This window comes from Chamaea fasciata, unplaced genomic scaffold (assembly GCF_029207755.1).
Source record: "Chamaea fasciata isolate MVZ Bird 193981 ecotype frontalis unplaced genomic scaffold, bChaFas1.0.hap1 SCAF_7, whole genome shotgun sequence".
Classification (NCBI taxonomy): domain Eukaryota; kingdom Metazoa; phylum Chordata; class Aves; order Passeriformes; family Sylviidae; genus Chamaea; species Chamaea fasciata.
Genome location: NW_027094092.1, coordinates 56,522,837 through 56,540,840, shown reverse-complemented (window position 1 = coordinate 56,540,840; position 18,004 = coordinate 56,522,837). Strand labels below are relative to the sequence as shown.

General features: G+C 44.2%; 1 protein-coding gene across 2 annotated transcripts in view; it reads right to left on the bottom strand.

Moving 5' to 3' along the window:
- Window positions 1-17,580, bottom strand: part of KCNH5 (potassium voltage-gated channel subfamily H member 5) — a 250,681-nt gene extending 233,101 nt beyond the window's left edge. The window contains exons 1-2 of one of the 2 annotated variants that reach the window (XM_066189005.1): window positions 17,446-17,580; window positions 4,917-5,040 (exon numbers count right to left, since the gene is read on the bottom strand). In XM_066189005.1, the coding sequence (XP_066045102.1) occupies window positions 4,917-5,040; window positions 17,446-17,518 (197 nt within the window). In that variant the 5' untranslated portion in view covers window positions 17,519-17,580. The remainder of the gene's footprint in view (window positions 1-4,916; window positions 5,041-17,445) is intronic. The other variant, XM_066189003.1, reaches the window with a different exon arrangement.
- Between the last annotated feature and the right edge of the window lie 424 nt (window positions 17,581-18,004).

Below are 18,004 nucleotides of genomic sequence, written 5' to 3'. Positions count from 1 at the left end.
GAATCTTTTCTCCCCTCAGCCAGCCCAGGGAGGCAGTGGAGCTGCTCCCACAACAAGGTGGTGCCTGGTGTGGGTGTTGGAGGCATCAGAGTGGCTGCAACATCTGAGTGTCGCTACAGCTGCCTCTTCAAAGGTAACACAGGCACAGACATTGATTAGATTTGGTATTAGGAAAAACATCACTGAAAGGGTGGTCAGGCACCAGAACAGGCTGCCCAGGAATGCTGTGGAATCTCCACCCCTGGAAGTGCTCAGAAAACACGAGGATGTGGCTCCTGGGAATGTGGCTTTGTGGTGAAGGTGGCACTGCTGGGGAAGTGGCTGGTCCCCATGATCTCAGAGGTCTTTCTCAACCCAAATGATTCTATGAGTCTCCAAATGGCAAAACATTCACCTTTGGGACAGCAAAGGAGATGCCACCACAGCAGGTGACAGCAGGAAATGCTTTTACCCAGGCACAAGGCTCCATTAATGTCCAGATTATCATTAACATGCACAGCTGTCTCGAGGACATGCAGAACACAACCTACTGCTCGTTTTCAAATGACCTGCCTTTCTCTCCCCATTTCACCTGATAACCTTTTATACATGAGATGACAGCAAAAAGAGTTCGATTTTTTAATTTTTTTTTTAATCTATGCCTTTTTTAATGCTCTAATGCATCTCTTTTTTGTTTTCTTGAGACTCAAAACAATGTTTCTCATAGTCCTGAAGGAAAAAAGAGCAAGAATTTGTTGAAGTACTTGATTTTACATGACTTATAATGCAGTAAGTCATCATTAATTAGTGTTAAAATGACAAATCCCACTTGATGATGAGAGGTGGACGATACCAGTTAGCGCTGCAGAACATGATCAATCAACTTTATGTTTTAAATTACAGGCAGCTTATTGTTGCAGTAAACCTGTAATGCTTAAATCTCATATTATATTCACACATAAAGAGACATTTTAAAGGCTTCTGGAACAATAAAAACATTTTTCAGAAGGCAATTTTTAACAGCACCAAAGGAACCTCAGAGCCTTCCACTGCATGAGTTATATAAGATTTTTGCTTATCACAAGCCTAATTTAATTTAGTCTGTCCTATTTTGTACACATGGAGGGACTCCTACTTCTTTAGTCAATCACTGTCTTTTTCTGCCTTTTTTTTTGTTGTTATTTAGTACTTGTCAAATGTCTTCAGTGCAAACTGTACAAGGCATAAATATCAAAACCACTCTGCTACTGGGAATCTTACTACATAGAAAACACACTTATCAAAGAGAAGCAAGATTTGCTGAAATGCACAGAAAGAGGCAGAATCTTAAATATTTTCTCCACCTCTAAAACAGACCAGTTGTCATTTAGGATGCCCAGGCTCCCACCTCCCTCTTAAAGCCTCTCTTGGCACAGAAAAGCTTCATCTGAAGTTTTTGTGCTCCTCTGTCCTCTGCCAGGATGCAGAGCAGCAGCATCAGAGCAGGTCTGTGTTTGCAGGGCGGTAACAGCTGTTTGAGAGAAATTATCCAGGACAGAGGAAAAGTGAATCACAGAAGGCATCCAACCCTACACCAAATTTACAGCTCTCTTCATCCAAAAGCAGTCAGGGCATCAATTACAAGAGACAAACATCCACCCAGGAGGAACAGCAAATACAGATACACATCAATAGCTTCAAAATCCTGCAAGGTGAAGAGCAGACACCATTTCTGAGGTGCAGCTTAGTGAATCCCATGGGCATCCTCAGTGGGGCTTCCTTGCACTGCAAGCACACATAAAAATAAGGCCACAGGGGTGTCACCCCAGCACCAAATCTGACCTTTTTCAAGTCCAGCTATACCCACCATGCCTAATCCCATTACTTGAGCACAGTACGAATTTTGCCATTGGCTTCACTAGAGCCAGGATTTCCCTTGCAGACTGTTTTTTAATCCCACTTGTCAGGGCAGTAAATCAAAACAAGGCAGAGCAGAGATGCTGACCAAGTGTTCCAGTGGGAACAGTGGCTGTGAAAATCTCACAGAGGAAAGGCAAGCAAAGCAAAGTCTGGAGGGAATGCCAAGTGTCAAATGCCAGGGTAGGTCCATTAAAGGATGCCTGTTCTTCCAAAAGCATGATGAAATCACACAGCTTAGCTGATAAGAAAACACTGATATAACTTGCAATGTTAAACTCCATTTCAGTGTTTTACAACTGTTTATTCTTTCGATGTGTGCACGAAGACACACATGGTCATGTCTGTGGACAAATGGGCATGAAAACAGTGATTTTCCTGGATGCTGGCTGACCTCCTGATACACCTCCAGGCAAGGCTTTCTTTTGGTTAAATGGAGGTTAGAGGTGTCTCAGCCAGACATGCCCCATTCCTCCTGGACTGTCGGCTCATTTTCACCTGGCACAGCAGATGAAAGTTCTTCCACCTAAAAATTCTATGCATTTTAGCACTGACTTATACCAATTATTCTCTATATCAGCCCAAGCTACACATGCAATTTTGAATGCCACATGAGCTCAGAAAGAACACATATCAACTCCCATCACCCAGTATAGCCTGACTTCTATGTACAATGTGCTTTTTATATAGTGCCTGTGAAACTGACTGGCACTCATACTGAGGGATTTCTAAGTGATTTTCCTGCCAGCGGGCATATTGTTGCTGATTAAAAAGATGAGAGAGGTGCAAAATCAAAGGAATTACCAGCCTGTCACAGGACTAACTCATTGCCTGAGCTGGAACAAAAATCACTTACACCTCCAGTTTATCCACCCCTCCCTGTGATCTGTATCAGGCAAGACCAGCTGAGACTTAAAATCACAGAACCACAGAATTATTTAGGTTGGGAAAGACCTTTAAGATCATGAAATCCAACTGCTAACCCAACACTGCCAAGTCCATCACTAAACCATGTCCATGAGTGCCACAGGTAGACAGCGTATGAACAGCCCCAATGTGGGGGATGGGGTGGGAAAGAGAATATAGTGAATTCTCACTGGACTACCAGGAGAAAAGTGTGGCTGAAAGATGATTTTACAACACTTACAGCCTGAGGCAAATTGACCAAACATTGCAATATTTATAAATTGTCTTTTATCACACTCATGATCAGTAAAAAAAAAAAAACAAAAACACAACTTGAATCAGGGGCTAGATTTACATCATTTGTATATTTAATTTGTTTGGATTTTTGGCATTGAAAAGCAGATCCTTCCAAAACATGCAATTAGGAGGTGGCACCACAGCACTCTTAGTCCAAAGCACTTGTCTTAGAGCAATATAACGAACCCTACATATACAAAAAAAATTATATATAATGTAACATAATCTGGGTATAACATAGCAAAACTGAACTGGGAGCCTGACTCAGAAAACACGGTAAATAATAGCCCCAGATATCAAAAAAAACCCTCCAATGACATTCTGCTGAGTAGTCTAAGCAGGCATCATTGGCCTTTAAGACCAATCATCTCCATATCTCATCAGAGAGCAGCTCCAATTGCTCTGGAAGGCTGCATGTTCCATGTTACCTGCACTGCAAATCTGTCCAGCTCTCACGTGTCTGGAATGTCTCCTAACAAGTTAAAAACATCACTCTGCACATGTAACTCACAGAATCCCTGAATGGTTTGGGTTGGAAGGGACCTTATAGATCATCTCACTCCAACTCCCTGCCATGGGCAGGGGCACCTTCCACCAGACCAGGTTGCTCCAAGCTCTGTCCAGCCTGGCCTTGAACACTTCCAGATATTCCATGCTCTGTCCCCAATGCCTGGAATTGGTCACTCCCTGAAGGCAGAAAGGGAAAATCTACACAAACTTGTATCTCAGCCCTCCCTTCTTGCCTCTGTCCCTCCTTTGCTTTGCTCACACACACATTCACACACATCAGGGAGTCAGTCCTTCCCCAAAAGCACCTCTTTCTAAAGGATGCAGCAGGCACGGCTCAAATGCACATCCAGCCACAAATCACAGCTGCTCGCTCCTGAAAGACCACCAATAAAAGAAAAAACCCATAAAGCTGCAATGCTTAGAGTAAATATATCAGCAGCCTAATCACTCTCCCGGGAGTAAAGATGCACTTTGTGCATTACTGGGCTCTGTGTATGCTTAATAAAAGGGGCCAGCGTGGGCCACAGAAGAGCCCCTGCCTCACAGCACGGTAACAGCAGAACTCAGAACAATCTAGCAAAAGCGCCTTTGAACTGTATTACTTAAAACCCCACTCTCTTTACTGGATCATTAGCTAGAGTATATTCTCACCAATACTAGCCAGGATAAATTTCAAGGTGCTTTTTGACATTCTAAGTTGCTGGTTTCATTTAAAGCCCATTTTAAGACTTCAACATCTGCAAAACAATGCCTTTCTTACCTCAATCCCTTCTCCCAAAATGTTGCAGCCGCCCTCTTGTTAGAGGGTAGAAATGAGCTGAGACACAGACTTCCTGTTTATCACAGCATGAAAAGGGTTCTGGTTTATTCCTCTTTACAGCTCAGCCATCCTGACTCCAACCATACACTGACTCTGGCTGCAGCAAGCTCCTACTGTAGGTTTGTCTTGCAGCCTCTGACTGCTGGTTGTCTCCTGCTAAACTCTGACTGCAGGGATTAGTTTGCAGACTCTGACTGCAGGCTTTTACCTGGCTAGATTGTGACTGCAGGTTTCAACAACAGGCTCTAACTGCAGACCCAGACTGAACTCACAGCAGTGATTCTCTCTCCCCAGGATCCTTCTTCTTCATCCTCACCCACTCATGATCCTCTCCTCACCAACTAACCCACTCCCTTTTATCACGCTTATCTTTATGGATATAGCTGTTACTTATCAGGGGCAAGGTCACCTGTGTTCCCTTCTCCTACACCCAAAACCTCACCATTCTTCCCAGCAGATTAGAAGTTTTCAAGTGCACCAAGTGGCAGTAAAAAGGCAATGGTCATACCTGCAAGTGCTGCTCTTCTGCATGACGTCAGCTCGGTGGTATCCAGAGAGTTTACAAAATCCGTCATTACTATAAACTACGGGCCAGTCCACAATCTGGGCGTTTCCCAACAAAAAACTGGATTCTGAAAGGAGAAAGAGCAAGAGAGAGAAAGCGATCTTGTCAGTGGCAAAGTGCAATGAAATCCTCCTTGTGTTACACAGCAGACGGAGTTATCCGTGGCAGTAACTTCTATCTTGACGTTTCGGAGGGAAATCCAAATGCACATCTGAAAACAATTTGTGATAAAACAGGATAACTCCTGGTAATGCAAGTAGCTTCCTACACCACAAAACACCGATATAAGCCCCAGTGCTTTAACAATTTAGAAAGCATTCATTTATTCACAACATCTGGGCAAGACAGCGTGTTTCGTTTTATACATATCTTGAAAGCAACATTAAATTAACATGCAAACTGAGTTTTAAATGCTGAATTGTATGCCTGCCCAAAGCTGATAGTGACTCTTCTGCTTGAGAGAAGTAATTTTTTCTTCCGGGCAGGTCTGAGTCTGTTTTGCAGGGCACAGCCAGGATCCCTGGGATGAGAGACAGAGTGCCAGGTGACACTGGGGAAAGCAGACATTTTAAAATTTTAGTCCATGGTAATCTTCAGTGTTTCCTTTATTTTTACTCCTAGTTTTTAATTCAATTTTGACTACAGCTATGGAACTATATGGTCCCATTCACTGGTGTTAAAAAGCTATTAAAATGTAACTATTAACAATCATTGCTGTATAAAAACTATAGAAAATGTTCCTTTCAGCAGTTCTTGTGGGGAAAAAAAATAGTATATTTTTACAAATCTTGCTCATAATAGTTAAAGAATGGTTATGACAACAGGCATTTACTCAGGTGTGCATACTGATTTTAACATAAAAGTGACGCTGAGTTTGCATGAGCTACGCATGCCCCACTCAGAGTGTTTATAACTGTGACTGGATTGTACATTCTGCAAATATTATTCTATTGAATACGGAACATGTACTTTAAAAAATAGCATTTCTATTTTTTTTCTTTATAAGCATGAATTTTGAAAAAAAAATAATCTGGAGATTATTGGATTTTCTACAGAAAAGCAGATTTTAAAATATTTTAAAGCCACCCAATGGGAGAAATAGAAGTTTAGATTTTGTGAAATCTAACACTTTTACGCTCAAGGCATTTATTCGGATCCATCACAAATATTCTTTAAGCCTGAATGTCAACTTTAAAAATTTGCTTTCCTGCCCACAGGAAGATGCCCTTTTTACAAGCAGCAGGATACACGGAGTAAAGCCTGAGCATTACATAAAATATCCCTGGATTGCACCAGCCCCTTTCTGCTGTGACTGAGCCCAGCTTAGGGGACATCCTAAGCCCCTGGGGACCAAAGGGTTTGCTGGTGCTCATCTCACTCTACTGGCATTTCCCTCACACCTGTATCTCCACTGATGCCTGAAGACTTTTTAGCTTTTTACATATTTTCATATATTTGTAGCCTTGTAGATTTTTAATACATAGTTATATGTATATGTCCATAGTTGTACATTTACTTCCTAGTACTTTTCCTGCCCTTTCTCATAATAAGCTAACCCTTTTCTACCACTTTCTTGAAATTCTGTTTAATCTTATACTTAAGAAGAGAATTTCTGATAAGGGCATTTTGTTTTCCACGAGAACGTAACAGACATAACAAGAAAATAGGGCAAAGAAGTCCTGGCACCAACTCCAAAAGGCTGATCCAAGGATAAGTTACTGGAGAAACTGATTTCCTATTGGATGTACTAGCTAGGTATACTAATTAATTAACCTTATAAAAATTATGAAAATCTTTTTTCACATGTGCACATAGCCATATTTGTGCACCCGAAAGCTTTCCTTAAAGAGTTGTTTTTTATCTTACCACTTCAACACTGTTGGAAGATTTTTTCCTTTTGTCATTAGGCAGCCCCTCCAGTTTGGAAAAGGGGGACACCCCCAAACCTCCAAACCTGGGCTCTTCCCATGCCTGCCACCCCATCACCACCACACTCCAGAAGTTGGAGATGCTGAGAGCATGAGCAATTCTGAATTTCCCATCCCAGAGGGAAACAACCAAAGGTTTCAAGTTAAATTTGGAAAGACTATGGTTATAGAACCATCTCTGGCTGAAATTCTGCTCACACATCTCGACACCAAGGGCACAGCCTGGCGATGATGCACTCAGGGATGCTCTGCACATCCCTGAGCTCCCCAGGGCCACAGTCCAAAAGCAGATAACCCTCCTGCAAAGCCTCCCCATCCACAGACATGAACTCCATTGTGTATTCCCACCATGTCACTGTTTCAGGACACAGAGCACACAGCAGAAGATACATAGAGCAGCCAGATAAGTAGCATTTAATGGTTGATTTCTATGGATTTTATACTTCTTTGCACCTGAGGGTCCCAAAATATTTGATTAGGCATTCACCAAACTGACCAAATCCACAAGAAACTTGGGAGGGGACAAAAATTAAAGCCAAGCTGTAGACAAATTGTTGTGGGGTTTTCTTTTAAATCCCACAAAATTTGAGGCAAAAAAAGACATCAGAAACATCTTGGTAGATGTTAGTATTTTTAATTTTTAAGGTTAGATCAGATGCATAATATTCATATTAGAAACTTGAACACTTATTAGAAGGTGTCTTCTTTTGTCCCCTTGAATTTTCCTTTACTTAACTGACTCCTTCTTTATACCCTTGTCTCCTAAGCAAGCAAAGTTCCTTTATCCATGCTCAGCACAAGAACACGAATCATTGAATCCTTTAGGTTGGAAAAGATCTCCAAGATGATTGAGTCCAACTGCAAACCCAGCACTGTCAGGTCCACTACCAATATCTGTGTGTGTGTGTGTCCAACTCGAGCCAAAGGAAAATCTTGAATCAATGTTTGCCTGTTGTTAGAGACCAATAAATCCAACTGCAGGCACAAAGCCACAGGAATCCACGTTTCATTAATGCTGCTGCTCACTGAGTAACTTGATAAAATGGAAGGAAGAACATGGCAGTGTCTGACCTTCTGGTTTTATTGGGTTCCCAAATCTCAGTATTTGCAGAACTCTCTGTATTTAACCTGCCTTTTATTTTTATCAGGAGTCATTATTTTCTTCAACCAAGACACAATTAATTCTTCCTTATTTCTACAGTTACAAATATTAACTCCAGGGAAATTTAATTCTACATGAGCCAGTCCATACCCAGATGGAAAAACCCAAACTGTGTGCAGGGTGACAGGACACTTTGAGAGAATGTCTCTGCTCTTGACCACAATTTTATAAAATCAGGTTATCACCACTGACTACTCATTGAAAGTCGATTTCTGCAGTTCCCTCCAATGAGGATGGATCCACAGTCAGTGCTGGACTAAATTCACCTGCATGACTGACTTTCGTATTCCTACAGCTCAGATTCATGATTTCCTGGCTAAGAAAGGTCACCACAGTTGTGTCTTTGATTATGATTTCCATGAGTCTACAGCAAATTCCACTCTGTCCAATTTCCACCTGGCTGCCTGAACAAGGTGAAAGAGATAAGGGCTGGGGAAAAAACTCATTTAATCTCCATCTCCAGTTTCCAAAGGGCAGCCAAGAATGGATGTGTTCAGGCTCCCTTCATGGGAGAGACAACCTCTCCTTCCTTGCTCAAGTCTTCAACAGATAAAAGGAGTGTTTTGTGCCTTCTTCAGAAGAAAAAGGAGCCAACAAAAGGTCTGGAAATGGCAGAGTGATGGGCATGGCAAAGACACCAGCACTGGGATCTCCATAGCCATATTCCCATCAGATCCAATAGACAAGAACGACATTCTGCAAGAATATAGTTTTGAAAGGATATGTTCTGTTGGAGGTATTTTCAATAACAAGTGTTTCTTAAGAGAGTTTAGGTACTAATAACTGGGCATCACTGAATCCAGCTCCTACACCTACACCAAAACATGAATTTAATCTATAATTACGTCACAACTTCATGGAAAGATCACAACAGGGATTGCCAAGGATAGCCAAAGTTACGAGTGGCAGGGCATTAACACAGCTGACGTCATCTGTAAGGTGCTGTAAACAAACTTGTGCTATAACCTTGCTGTGGCCCAGAAAGGAAAATCTTTCTCTGTGAAGCTCCCAATCTCACAAGTATTTTTCTAGAAAAGCTGGGGACTTCCCCACTGGTCAGCGAGACACTGGTCACTGTCGAAAGCAGGACAGGAACTCTGACAGACTCTGGTCTGATCCAGCATATGGTGAAACACCAGGAGACTGGGATCCAGGTGACCATGGTGTGGTATCTTGTGCTCTGAAAACACTTTCATTTCAAAACTCACACGATTACCCTGAAATCTCTGGTGATGTGTTCATCCTTCTCGGATTTCTCCAAAGCGTTGAAAGTGCAAGTCCGCTCCCCATTTCCTTACAGATAAAAGGTTAATTTTTATTATTTCTAGGCTTGTCTTGATGTCTTTGCCTCCAACAACCGTCTTCTGCATCCATTCCTCTTTCTGATGCACTGTAGGGAACCCAAATCACAGCTCTGTAGGTTGTGCATGCTCCTTGACCAGACACCTCTAAACACCAGTGTCTGTCTAAGGAAAGCAGGGTCTGCCAGCAGACTCGTCTGCCTCAGAGTTGCCAGATTCCTCTCAGGAAGGCAGCAGGCTTTTTATTAGCTAACTCTCCTATTTACAAGGTTTAATGCTGATGGCAAGGAAACAGGGTGTCAGAGGCATACAGTCAGCAAAACTTCAGGTTGGAAAACACAGTTGAGGAAAACAATTTTTTAAAAGGCACTGCATTTGCTGTTGCCATGCTTCTATTTTGTAGAAAGGCTCTTTTGTATAAAGGCAGCCTATGCTGTAGAGCAGCAAGCCTTTAATCTTACTCTATCCTGCAGTAGCTAGCACTCAACATGGAGCTGAGCCTTGTGTTTGTTATTAAAACTAAATAAAAAGACCACAGTGTGCAAGCAATTTTTTAACTAACCAAATGCCTAAAGCTGTGTAAAATTCATGTTATGTAATGACAGGAGAGCAAGAACAGCTAAATCATTCCAGGAGATATGCTTAACCAAGTGAGAAACACTGTCTCTAATCATCTTTTCTCAAGAATGCTTGGGTAGCACTTGCAACCAAAATTGTTTAAATCACCGTTTTTGAGAATTCCCTCTCTTCTCAAGGAAACTGGCAACTGACCTTTTTTTAGAAAGACTGAAAAGATGTTCTAGAAAAAATAAAATAGTAGCAGAACACAATGATGATTATAATAACAAAAAGAAGCCGCGTTTCCATCTAGGAACAAATTCCTACCTCTGTCAACTTTACACAGAGCTGCCCTTTAGAACTACCACCCTTCCACTGCACAGCAAAGGCAGCTCAGACCTCATGGGGGCTGGGAAATATCTGGAATTTGCCCCTTTTTTTGCCAATATAAAAGCCCCAAACCATTTCAACTGCTGTCAGTTGATTCTCCTCAAAACTACACAGGGTCAGCATATTGCTTCAGACTTCTTTAGAGTATCTCGGAAAACTGGTGGTGCTCCTCTGTGAGTGTACTCAGGAGGGGTGTACTAAAAAAAGTTCGCTCTTTTAATTTTCTTAACTTTCCTGAGTGAGTCTCGGCCCTGACAATACCCAATGTTGTCTGTGGTGACTCCAACCACGTGCTCAAAATGTGCTGCATCCCCATGGAACACAGAGGAAGATCTTGTTGGAGGGCGCAGTCCTCTGAAATCTGCCTCAACAGGCCCCAGCATCCCTCCAGCTCTGGGGCTGGCTGCAGACAAACCTCTGTTCTTGAAGCAGCAACCTCCACCAGCACTTTGTACTCCTGTCTGTGAAACCACTGTGCTGTTTTCTAACAAAGCTATAATTTCCCCTGTGTCTTTAAAGCATGCAAAACATCAGTGTCATCCAATTTACCCAGTACATTAAGCGTTGCTTGCCTGAAAAAAAAAAAATAAACTCTCAAAGGACTGACTCTTTACGTCACCTTTCTGTGCCAGTGTTGTCTTTATTTAACACTCATATCATGAAGATACAGCGAGGGCTAAACCCAGAGCAAGGTGTCATCACACTGACTATGCTGAAATTATCCACTTCCTGCCCCAAACATGCTCCTCAAATAAAACAGAAGACGAATAATCCAGCACTGGGCTGAAATATTAAATCCACATCTAAGCCACTCAGCTTTCAGCAATTTAGCAAGCGAGCTCAAGAAGAAAAATTAAGAGTCTGCCTGAAATTTACCTCCTCGAAACTTAGAAAATTAACTGCAATCATTTGGAATGTGGAAGCCCATGAACAGCCCCTGCCTTTACTGCGGCACAACACTGACCCCAGGAAAAGCTCTGAGGCAATAAGGAGATGAGAGCATCTCTATGAGTTACCTGAAAAATGACATTTCATACAGTTCTGATCACAGTTTCTCCCCCACACATCCATTTATCCTAGAATTAAACTAACCCTCACCTATCCCAGTTATCATCTAAATGCCACTGCTGAATCTGCTCTCTATTAAAATTATGCAGAACACAACACAGATGTACTGAGACTAAATTTAAACTGGAGCACAGTGTAGCTCTCACTCAAGACACACAGGCACCCTCAGGGAGAACCAGAATCCAGATTTCCAGCTTTATACAAATAAGAGTGCTGCCTTCACATTCCCAGAGGAGAAAATTGTGGTAACAAGAGCTCTTCAGGCACGGGGCTCCTCTTGCAAACACTGAGACCGCAGCAAGTCCTGGCTGCAGTTCCACAGAGCTTGGCAGTTTCTCAAAAAAAAACCTGTCTGGGTAGAAAATCGGCTGCATCCCCTGTGCTCTCCTCTCTGTGCCAGCGGCTGAAGCAAAGCTTCCAACAGGACTGATCCCAGAACCCTTCCCGGGTGTGGAGTCAGGCCCTGGCTACTTGGGATACCCAGGGCTTAGCAGTTACAATAGCCAGTCCCCTGAGTGTGCTGATTAAACGAGTATTGTCCATTTTTTTTTTTTAATCTGAAAAAGCAGATTATTAGAGCACCAACTCCAAAATCTTCTATTATTTAATGTTATAAAATCAGAAAATCCTATTTCCTTCAGCTATCCAAGAGCATAACTTAAAATCCCAGTCCACCACCAGACAGCACTCTGTAAAACAGGCTAATTAAATGTATTTCCACTTCCTGACATCATTCTTCGGCTGTATACTCCTTCTAACTGCAATAAGAAAACCTGAATGTTTCCCCAAAATAATCAATTTGATTTTTTTCCTTCCCTCAGGTTTCAACATTAACCTGGGAATGCAGCAACTCTTGCAGTGACCTCTTGTGGCAAGTGCTCAGCAGCGCTCAAAATTCCTCCAAAAGGAAAGGATGGATACCTCTCCCACCAACCACAGAACGAAAGACAAGAAAGAAAAAAAAAAAAAAAAGAAAAGAAAATTAAATACAATAATAAAAAGAGAAAAGGAAGGAAGGAAGGAAGGAAGGAAGGAAGGAAGGAAGGAAGGAAGGAAGGAAGGAAGGAAGGAAGGAAGGAAGGAAGGAAGGAAGGAAGGAAGGAAGGAAGGAAGGAAGGAAGGAAGGAAGGAAGGAAGGAAGGAAGGAAGGAAGGAAGGAAGGAAGGAAGGAAGGAAGGAAGGAAGGGAAAGCAGAGCCACAATTACAAAGTAGCTGATCAGAGCTCAAGGAAATCCAGCTTTTCCTTTCACCAACAGCATGGCATTTTTTAGGTTTCTAAATTAATAAAATGGCACAGAGCTTCCATAACTATTTTTTAAAGTAAAAATAAACATTTTTGACCATGCAGAACTCCCCCAGTTTCAACAGCAGTCAGAGATTCTTAATCTGTCTGCGCTCAATGAGCCCACTTGAAAAGCAAGGAAAACAGGATGTCTGCAACTGCAAACCCCTCACATATGTCATCTCGTAATGCTTGTCAGTGTAAAAATCCACTTTGCATTGATTTACGTGTCAACAACCCCCCTCAGTCACAGAAACTGCAGAAGGAACCCTGTGCCTTCGAATGCCAAAGAAAGCTGTAATGACATGAGCACCCTGGTCATCCCTTCATTAACTCCTGAGCCAAACTGGAGGATGGAAACTTTCACCCCACGGTGCATCCTGCTTTATGCTGGGATTTAGGGAACTGCTGAGCTCTGCATTTTTCTCAGAGGATCCCAAGTGACAGGCATCCACTAAACCTGAAGTACTTTGCTTTAAAGAACTTTCTCTGCGCAGCATGTGTAATTTCATTGGTGCCAGATGAAAATGCAGCTTGTGTTAATATAGGGGAGAGAAGCCCACATGCATCACATCCCATATCCCTGCCTGGAAGACAGGAACCTACACAAGCTAGTAGGAATAGAAGAGACAAGAGACACTTATTTTATCTGTAATACCAGTGGAATAAAAATTAAAAAGGTGTCTTACTGATACAGATGTGACAATTGTTTCCACCCCCTTTCCAAGTAAACTGCCTTGACAAAAATCACCTGTGAACAGGGTTGATCCTTTCACCCGCAAGTAAAAGCCCCCAGCAGGGCATAAAGGTCTGTGTGAAAGAACTGCTTTTCAGGAACATGGCATAAAGCTGAAAAAGGCCAGGAATTAAACGCTAGCTTCATTAAAACTCATGCTGGAATTCCCATGTAAGCCTTACAGAGCTAAGATTTCATCCCAGTGTCAAAATGCATTTAGGAAAGATCCACTTTCATGAGAAAGCTTCTAACAGTTATTGCAACAGAAACAATATCCAGTGATGACTCTTATCATATAGATAAGATTATATACAGTTTTCCACTAAAGTCATCCTCTCTTCCAAACTGTTAGCACTCTTAATTGAAGATTGGTGCCAAATCCCAGAGTCATCTTTTCCACAAATTCATGCTCTACCATAAAAGCAGATTATGCCATTAACATGTGCTTAATTTTTCTGCTTGATAGAATTTGTGAAGGCAAGACAGACTTGCATGGCTCAACTCACTGGCTGACTCTGCCCATGGGACAGGTGCATAAATCCCAGTCCTGACCTAGGCACTGGCCCAATTCTGTACCCTCGGCACTTCCACAATGCTGAGCACAGGTCAGTATCAGTAGGAGCTCTGAATGCACTTACTAAGTGAACAATAATATCAGTAATAACAGGCACAGCCTGCTGAGAACATCTTGGGAGAGAACATTGCCCTTAGGATGGTCCTTATTAAACGTCCCAAATACTAATGGCAGTAAAAGGCAGTCACCTTAATGTGATTTAGCCCAGTGCTCTTACAAAACACCTTTCAGCTCAGCAAAACACCTGGTGCTCTTAAGATCTAGGGCACAGCCAAGGCTGTAGTGAGATTGTATCAATCTTTGCGAGCCTCAGATAAGCCTCAATGTATTTTCAGTGTGCTTTAAAAGAAAGGAAAAGAAAAAAAAAAAAGATTGCAGAGAGTGCACTGAGATTACCCTGAAGAGAGGTCTGCTTGTCCCTTTCACCAACCACAGCAGCCCTAAGGACAGACCCCGCGACTCCCCGTGGGCTTTGGCTCTCCTTAAGTGGAGCTCAGCTGTGGCGAGGGCAAAGACCCTGCAAAGCAGAGGCTGCCATGCACCACCTCACGCTTTGGGAAGCACCTACAACCTGTGATGCTGCCCAAACACCGAAGTTCAACGCTGACCTAAAACACCTCAGAAGCTCCAAGGTGTAAATTCATCTCCAAAAGAGACGTTCCCCAGGCAAGGCGGCACCGTGGGACCTCTCCGTCGCTTCCCAAACTGCTCTGTCCTTCCCAAACACACTGGTATGGAGAGGGGCATCCAGCAGGGCAGCCCAGCTCTCCCACTCTCCAACACAGAGGGCAAAGAACCACGGTCACCCTGTTTCACAGCCACCCTGGTCACAGCCACCCTGTTCCTTTCTGCTCAGCTCCTTGGTGCTTTGCTCATGGCTGCACACTGTGAGCGCTTCTCCCACAATTTTAACATGATGAGCAGCCAAAGTTGAGGTAAAAAGGAAGGGTTCACAACATTCCTAAAGTGCCCAAAGAATGCTGAAAATTCAATATATGATTGTTTTTAACACCAGACACCACACCAAGCCTGCACACCATGTTCCCACTACACCTGCTCCCAGTCCTGACTCACATTTTAAAATTATTACCGTTTTGTCTATAAATTTTGTTATTAGGATCCATCTCCAGTAACTCTGAGTAATTTGTCTCCATCAACACCTCATTTTGAAGCCATTGCTTCTATTTCACCTGAAGAAGAGCCTATCTGCTGAAATACCTGCCTGATTTTTTCCAGCAGGACCCGTACCCTAACAGAAGTTTATACCTGTATCTACAAACCTTCTCTTGGTTGTTAAGAAAAGGTTTATGATCAAGAAGTGCAGTGGGATTGCATTAACGTGAAAAAGCTCAAAGGAGAATGTTCCTGAACCAGAACAGTGACAGAAAGGCTTGGGGGGGGGGGGGGGGGGGAATTGCTGAAGATGTATTTTAAAAAACAATCACTTGTCAGTGATTCCTTCATCAGTCTTTCAGTCATCCCATTCCTCAAATTGTCAATGAAGAATCCCTTGGAACCTGGTAAATCCAAGTCTAAAAACAAACCCAGCAGTCAGTCAGCAGACCAAATCCTTGTCTTCTACTGAGCACTGGCAGGAGATCCTTGAACCAGATTTGCTCCACTGTATGCTATTAAGTTTGGATTAGGCAGTACTGAATCCAATGAAAATTACTATTTCTATAAAGGATAAATAAGGCTATGTCCTGGATGACAAAAATAAGAACTAAATCATGTTTCAGCTCACAACACTGACAACTTACATGAGTTAAATACAAATTTCCAATCTACTTTCCTCTTTGTGTCCAACAGGGAAGATTTACCTCTCTAGCTAGCACCATGCTTAGAGGATGTGTGATTTAATTAGAGCAGGATACAAAACCATGGCATTCCCAAACCATGCTCCCAGCCCTGCCACCAACATGCTGCATGATCTGGGGAAATCAGCTGTGATGCCCCAAGCCCCCATTTACGCCACAATTGGATGAACAGGTTGAGAAAGCCTCTGTATTGTCCTCTTCCACAAGGAGCCGTGAAGTGTAATTAAATTCCACCCAACACTTTGAAATTGTCAGAGGGAAAGTGCTATATAAACGCCTATTAATTAAGCCTGCATTTAATATTCTGGGAAATAAATACACTATTGCGGGAAACCAGCTCTTGGAGATGGTGCAGCTACAGGGCTTGACAGGGAGTCAGCTGCCGACCACAGAACTGACACAGGCAACACCAGAGGGAGGAAGCCCCCCAAAAACAGCTCAGTACAATGCTGTCAGGTTAACACACAACATTTTAAAACAAATTCCATCTCCTCATCTCAGTTCTGCTCATGAGGAAAATCCACGAATCACAAATTCACTACCTGCCATCAAAATCCATCCCAAGCCAGCGCACCACACCACACTGGTGTGACTGTACAGCCAGCACTGTGCAGTATGGAAAAGTGGAAAGGAACATTTTTCAGCATAATTTTACAACCCATTGGTGTCTTGACTAACATTAAATGTAGTAACTCTTCTCAATGCTCTGCTCACCTTTCCCATTCCTGTCCCCTGTGCACGCTGGCACAGCAGTGCTTCCCCACGGCAGCGTCGCCCTAAACCTGGGCTGACCAAGGAGTTATCCTTTAGCAAACCCAAAGCCGAGCTCTCCCACATTCGTGCAAACACTCCTATGTCTCAGTAGTTATGTGCCAGTGAAAAAACTACATTAAAAAATTAATGTAAGTAGCACAGGACTTGCCTAAAGCAGCATCTGCATCAGCACACCCAAGGAGACAGTGGGCTGCAAACACAATGCAACTTCAGTGGAGCTGTGTACAGTGCTCTTGATCAGTGCTTTGCACTAGAAAGGGTGAAATTAACTCCAGCAGCAAGGAATAACTGGATGCCACACAGTCCTGAACTGGCCCTGTAAATATTCACCCAACGGAGGAGCCGTAAATGACCAAGTGCAGACAGTTCTTTACCCATTTGCTCAGCCACAGGATTTACCATCATCCAAACCACAGTCACTCCCTCACCGCTTTCCCGGCACCGTCGCACAGACTTTAAAGTGTCACAGAATTGCAAAAAACTTTGAACCCGTTGAATGGAAACGATTGCGAGTCCTAATTATTACAAAAACTAAAGAACAAGAAAAATGGGGGGGGGGGGGGGGGAGGAGAACAAAAAGACCCGAAAAAAAAGCGGAGAGGATGACAATTTATTGTCTCATAAAAGAGAAAAGGGTTGAAATTGGCAGTAGTGATTGCGATGTAAGAAGTGAGGGGAGACAGGGTAAGGACCGCGAGGGGATGCTCCGGAGGGGATGAGCGGATCCCGTTCCTTGAAGGCACCGCTTTGGCACGGACCCACCAGCGTGGCAAACGCCGGGGCGAGAAGCCGAAGAGACGGAGGGACGGACGGACGGACGGATGGATGGATAGACGGGCGGGTAGATGCATGACGGGGGGTGGGGGGGAAGAACCTCTCACCGCTGGAGCGCCGGACGATGTTCTCCAGGAAGGTGTTCTGCGGTGCCACCAGCCCTCTCTTGCCCCCCGGCATCCTGCAGCGCCGGGCTCGGGGGCCGGGGGTGCGCGGCGGCAGCGGCGGCGGCGGCGGCGGCGGGGGGGTGCCGGCGGCGGCGGCGGCGGCGGCAGCGCCCGGTGCCCGTGAGTCGCGCAGGGGCGGCCGCGGCCGCTCATGGTAGAGGCGCCCCCGCGGCGGCTGCAGCGCGGATCTGGGGCCGCGCCGCGCTCCGCGCTCCCTGCGCCGCGCCCGCCCCCCCTGCGCCTGCGCGACCGCCCCGCCGGGCCGGGGGACAGCGGGGACGGGGGGGGGACAGCGGGGGCGCGGGGGGACAGCGGGGACGGGGGGGAGCGGCAGGGGATGGGGAGGGTGCGGGTGGGGCGCGGCGCGGATTCTGCGAGCATCCCCCGAGCATCACACACACCCCCCCCCCCCCCCGCGCCCTTCGCTGATCCCCTGCGAAGTTCTGCCCTGAGTGAAACTCACCCAACCCCCTGGTTTTGCATCTATACATTGTTTTGT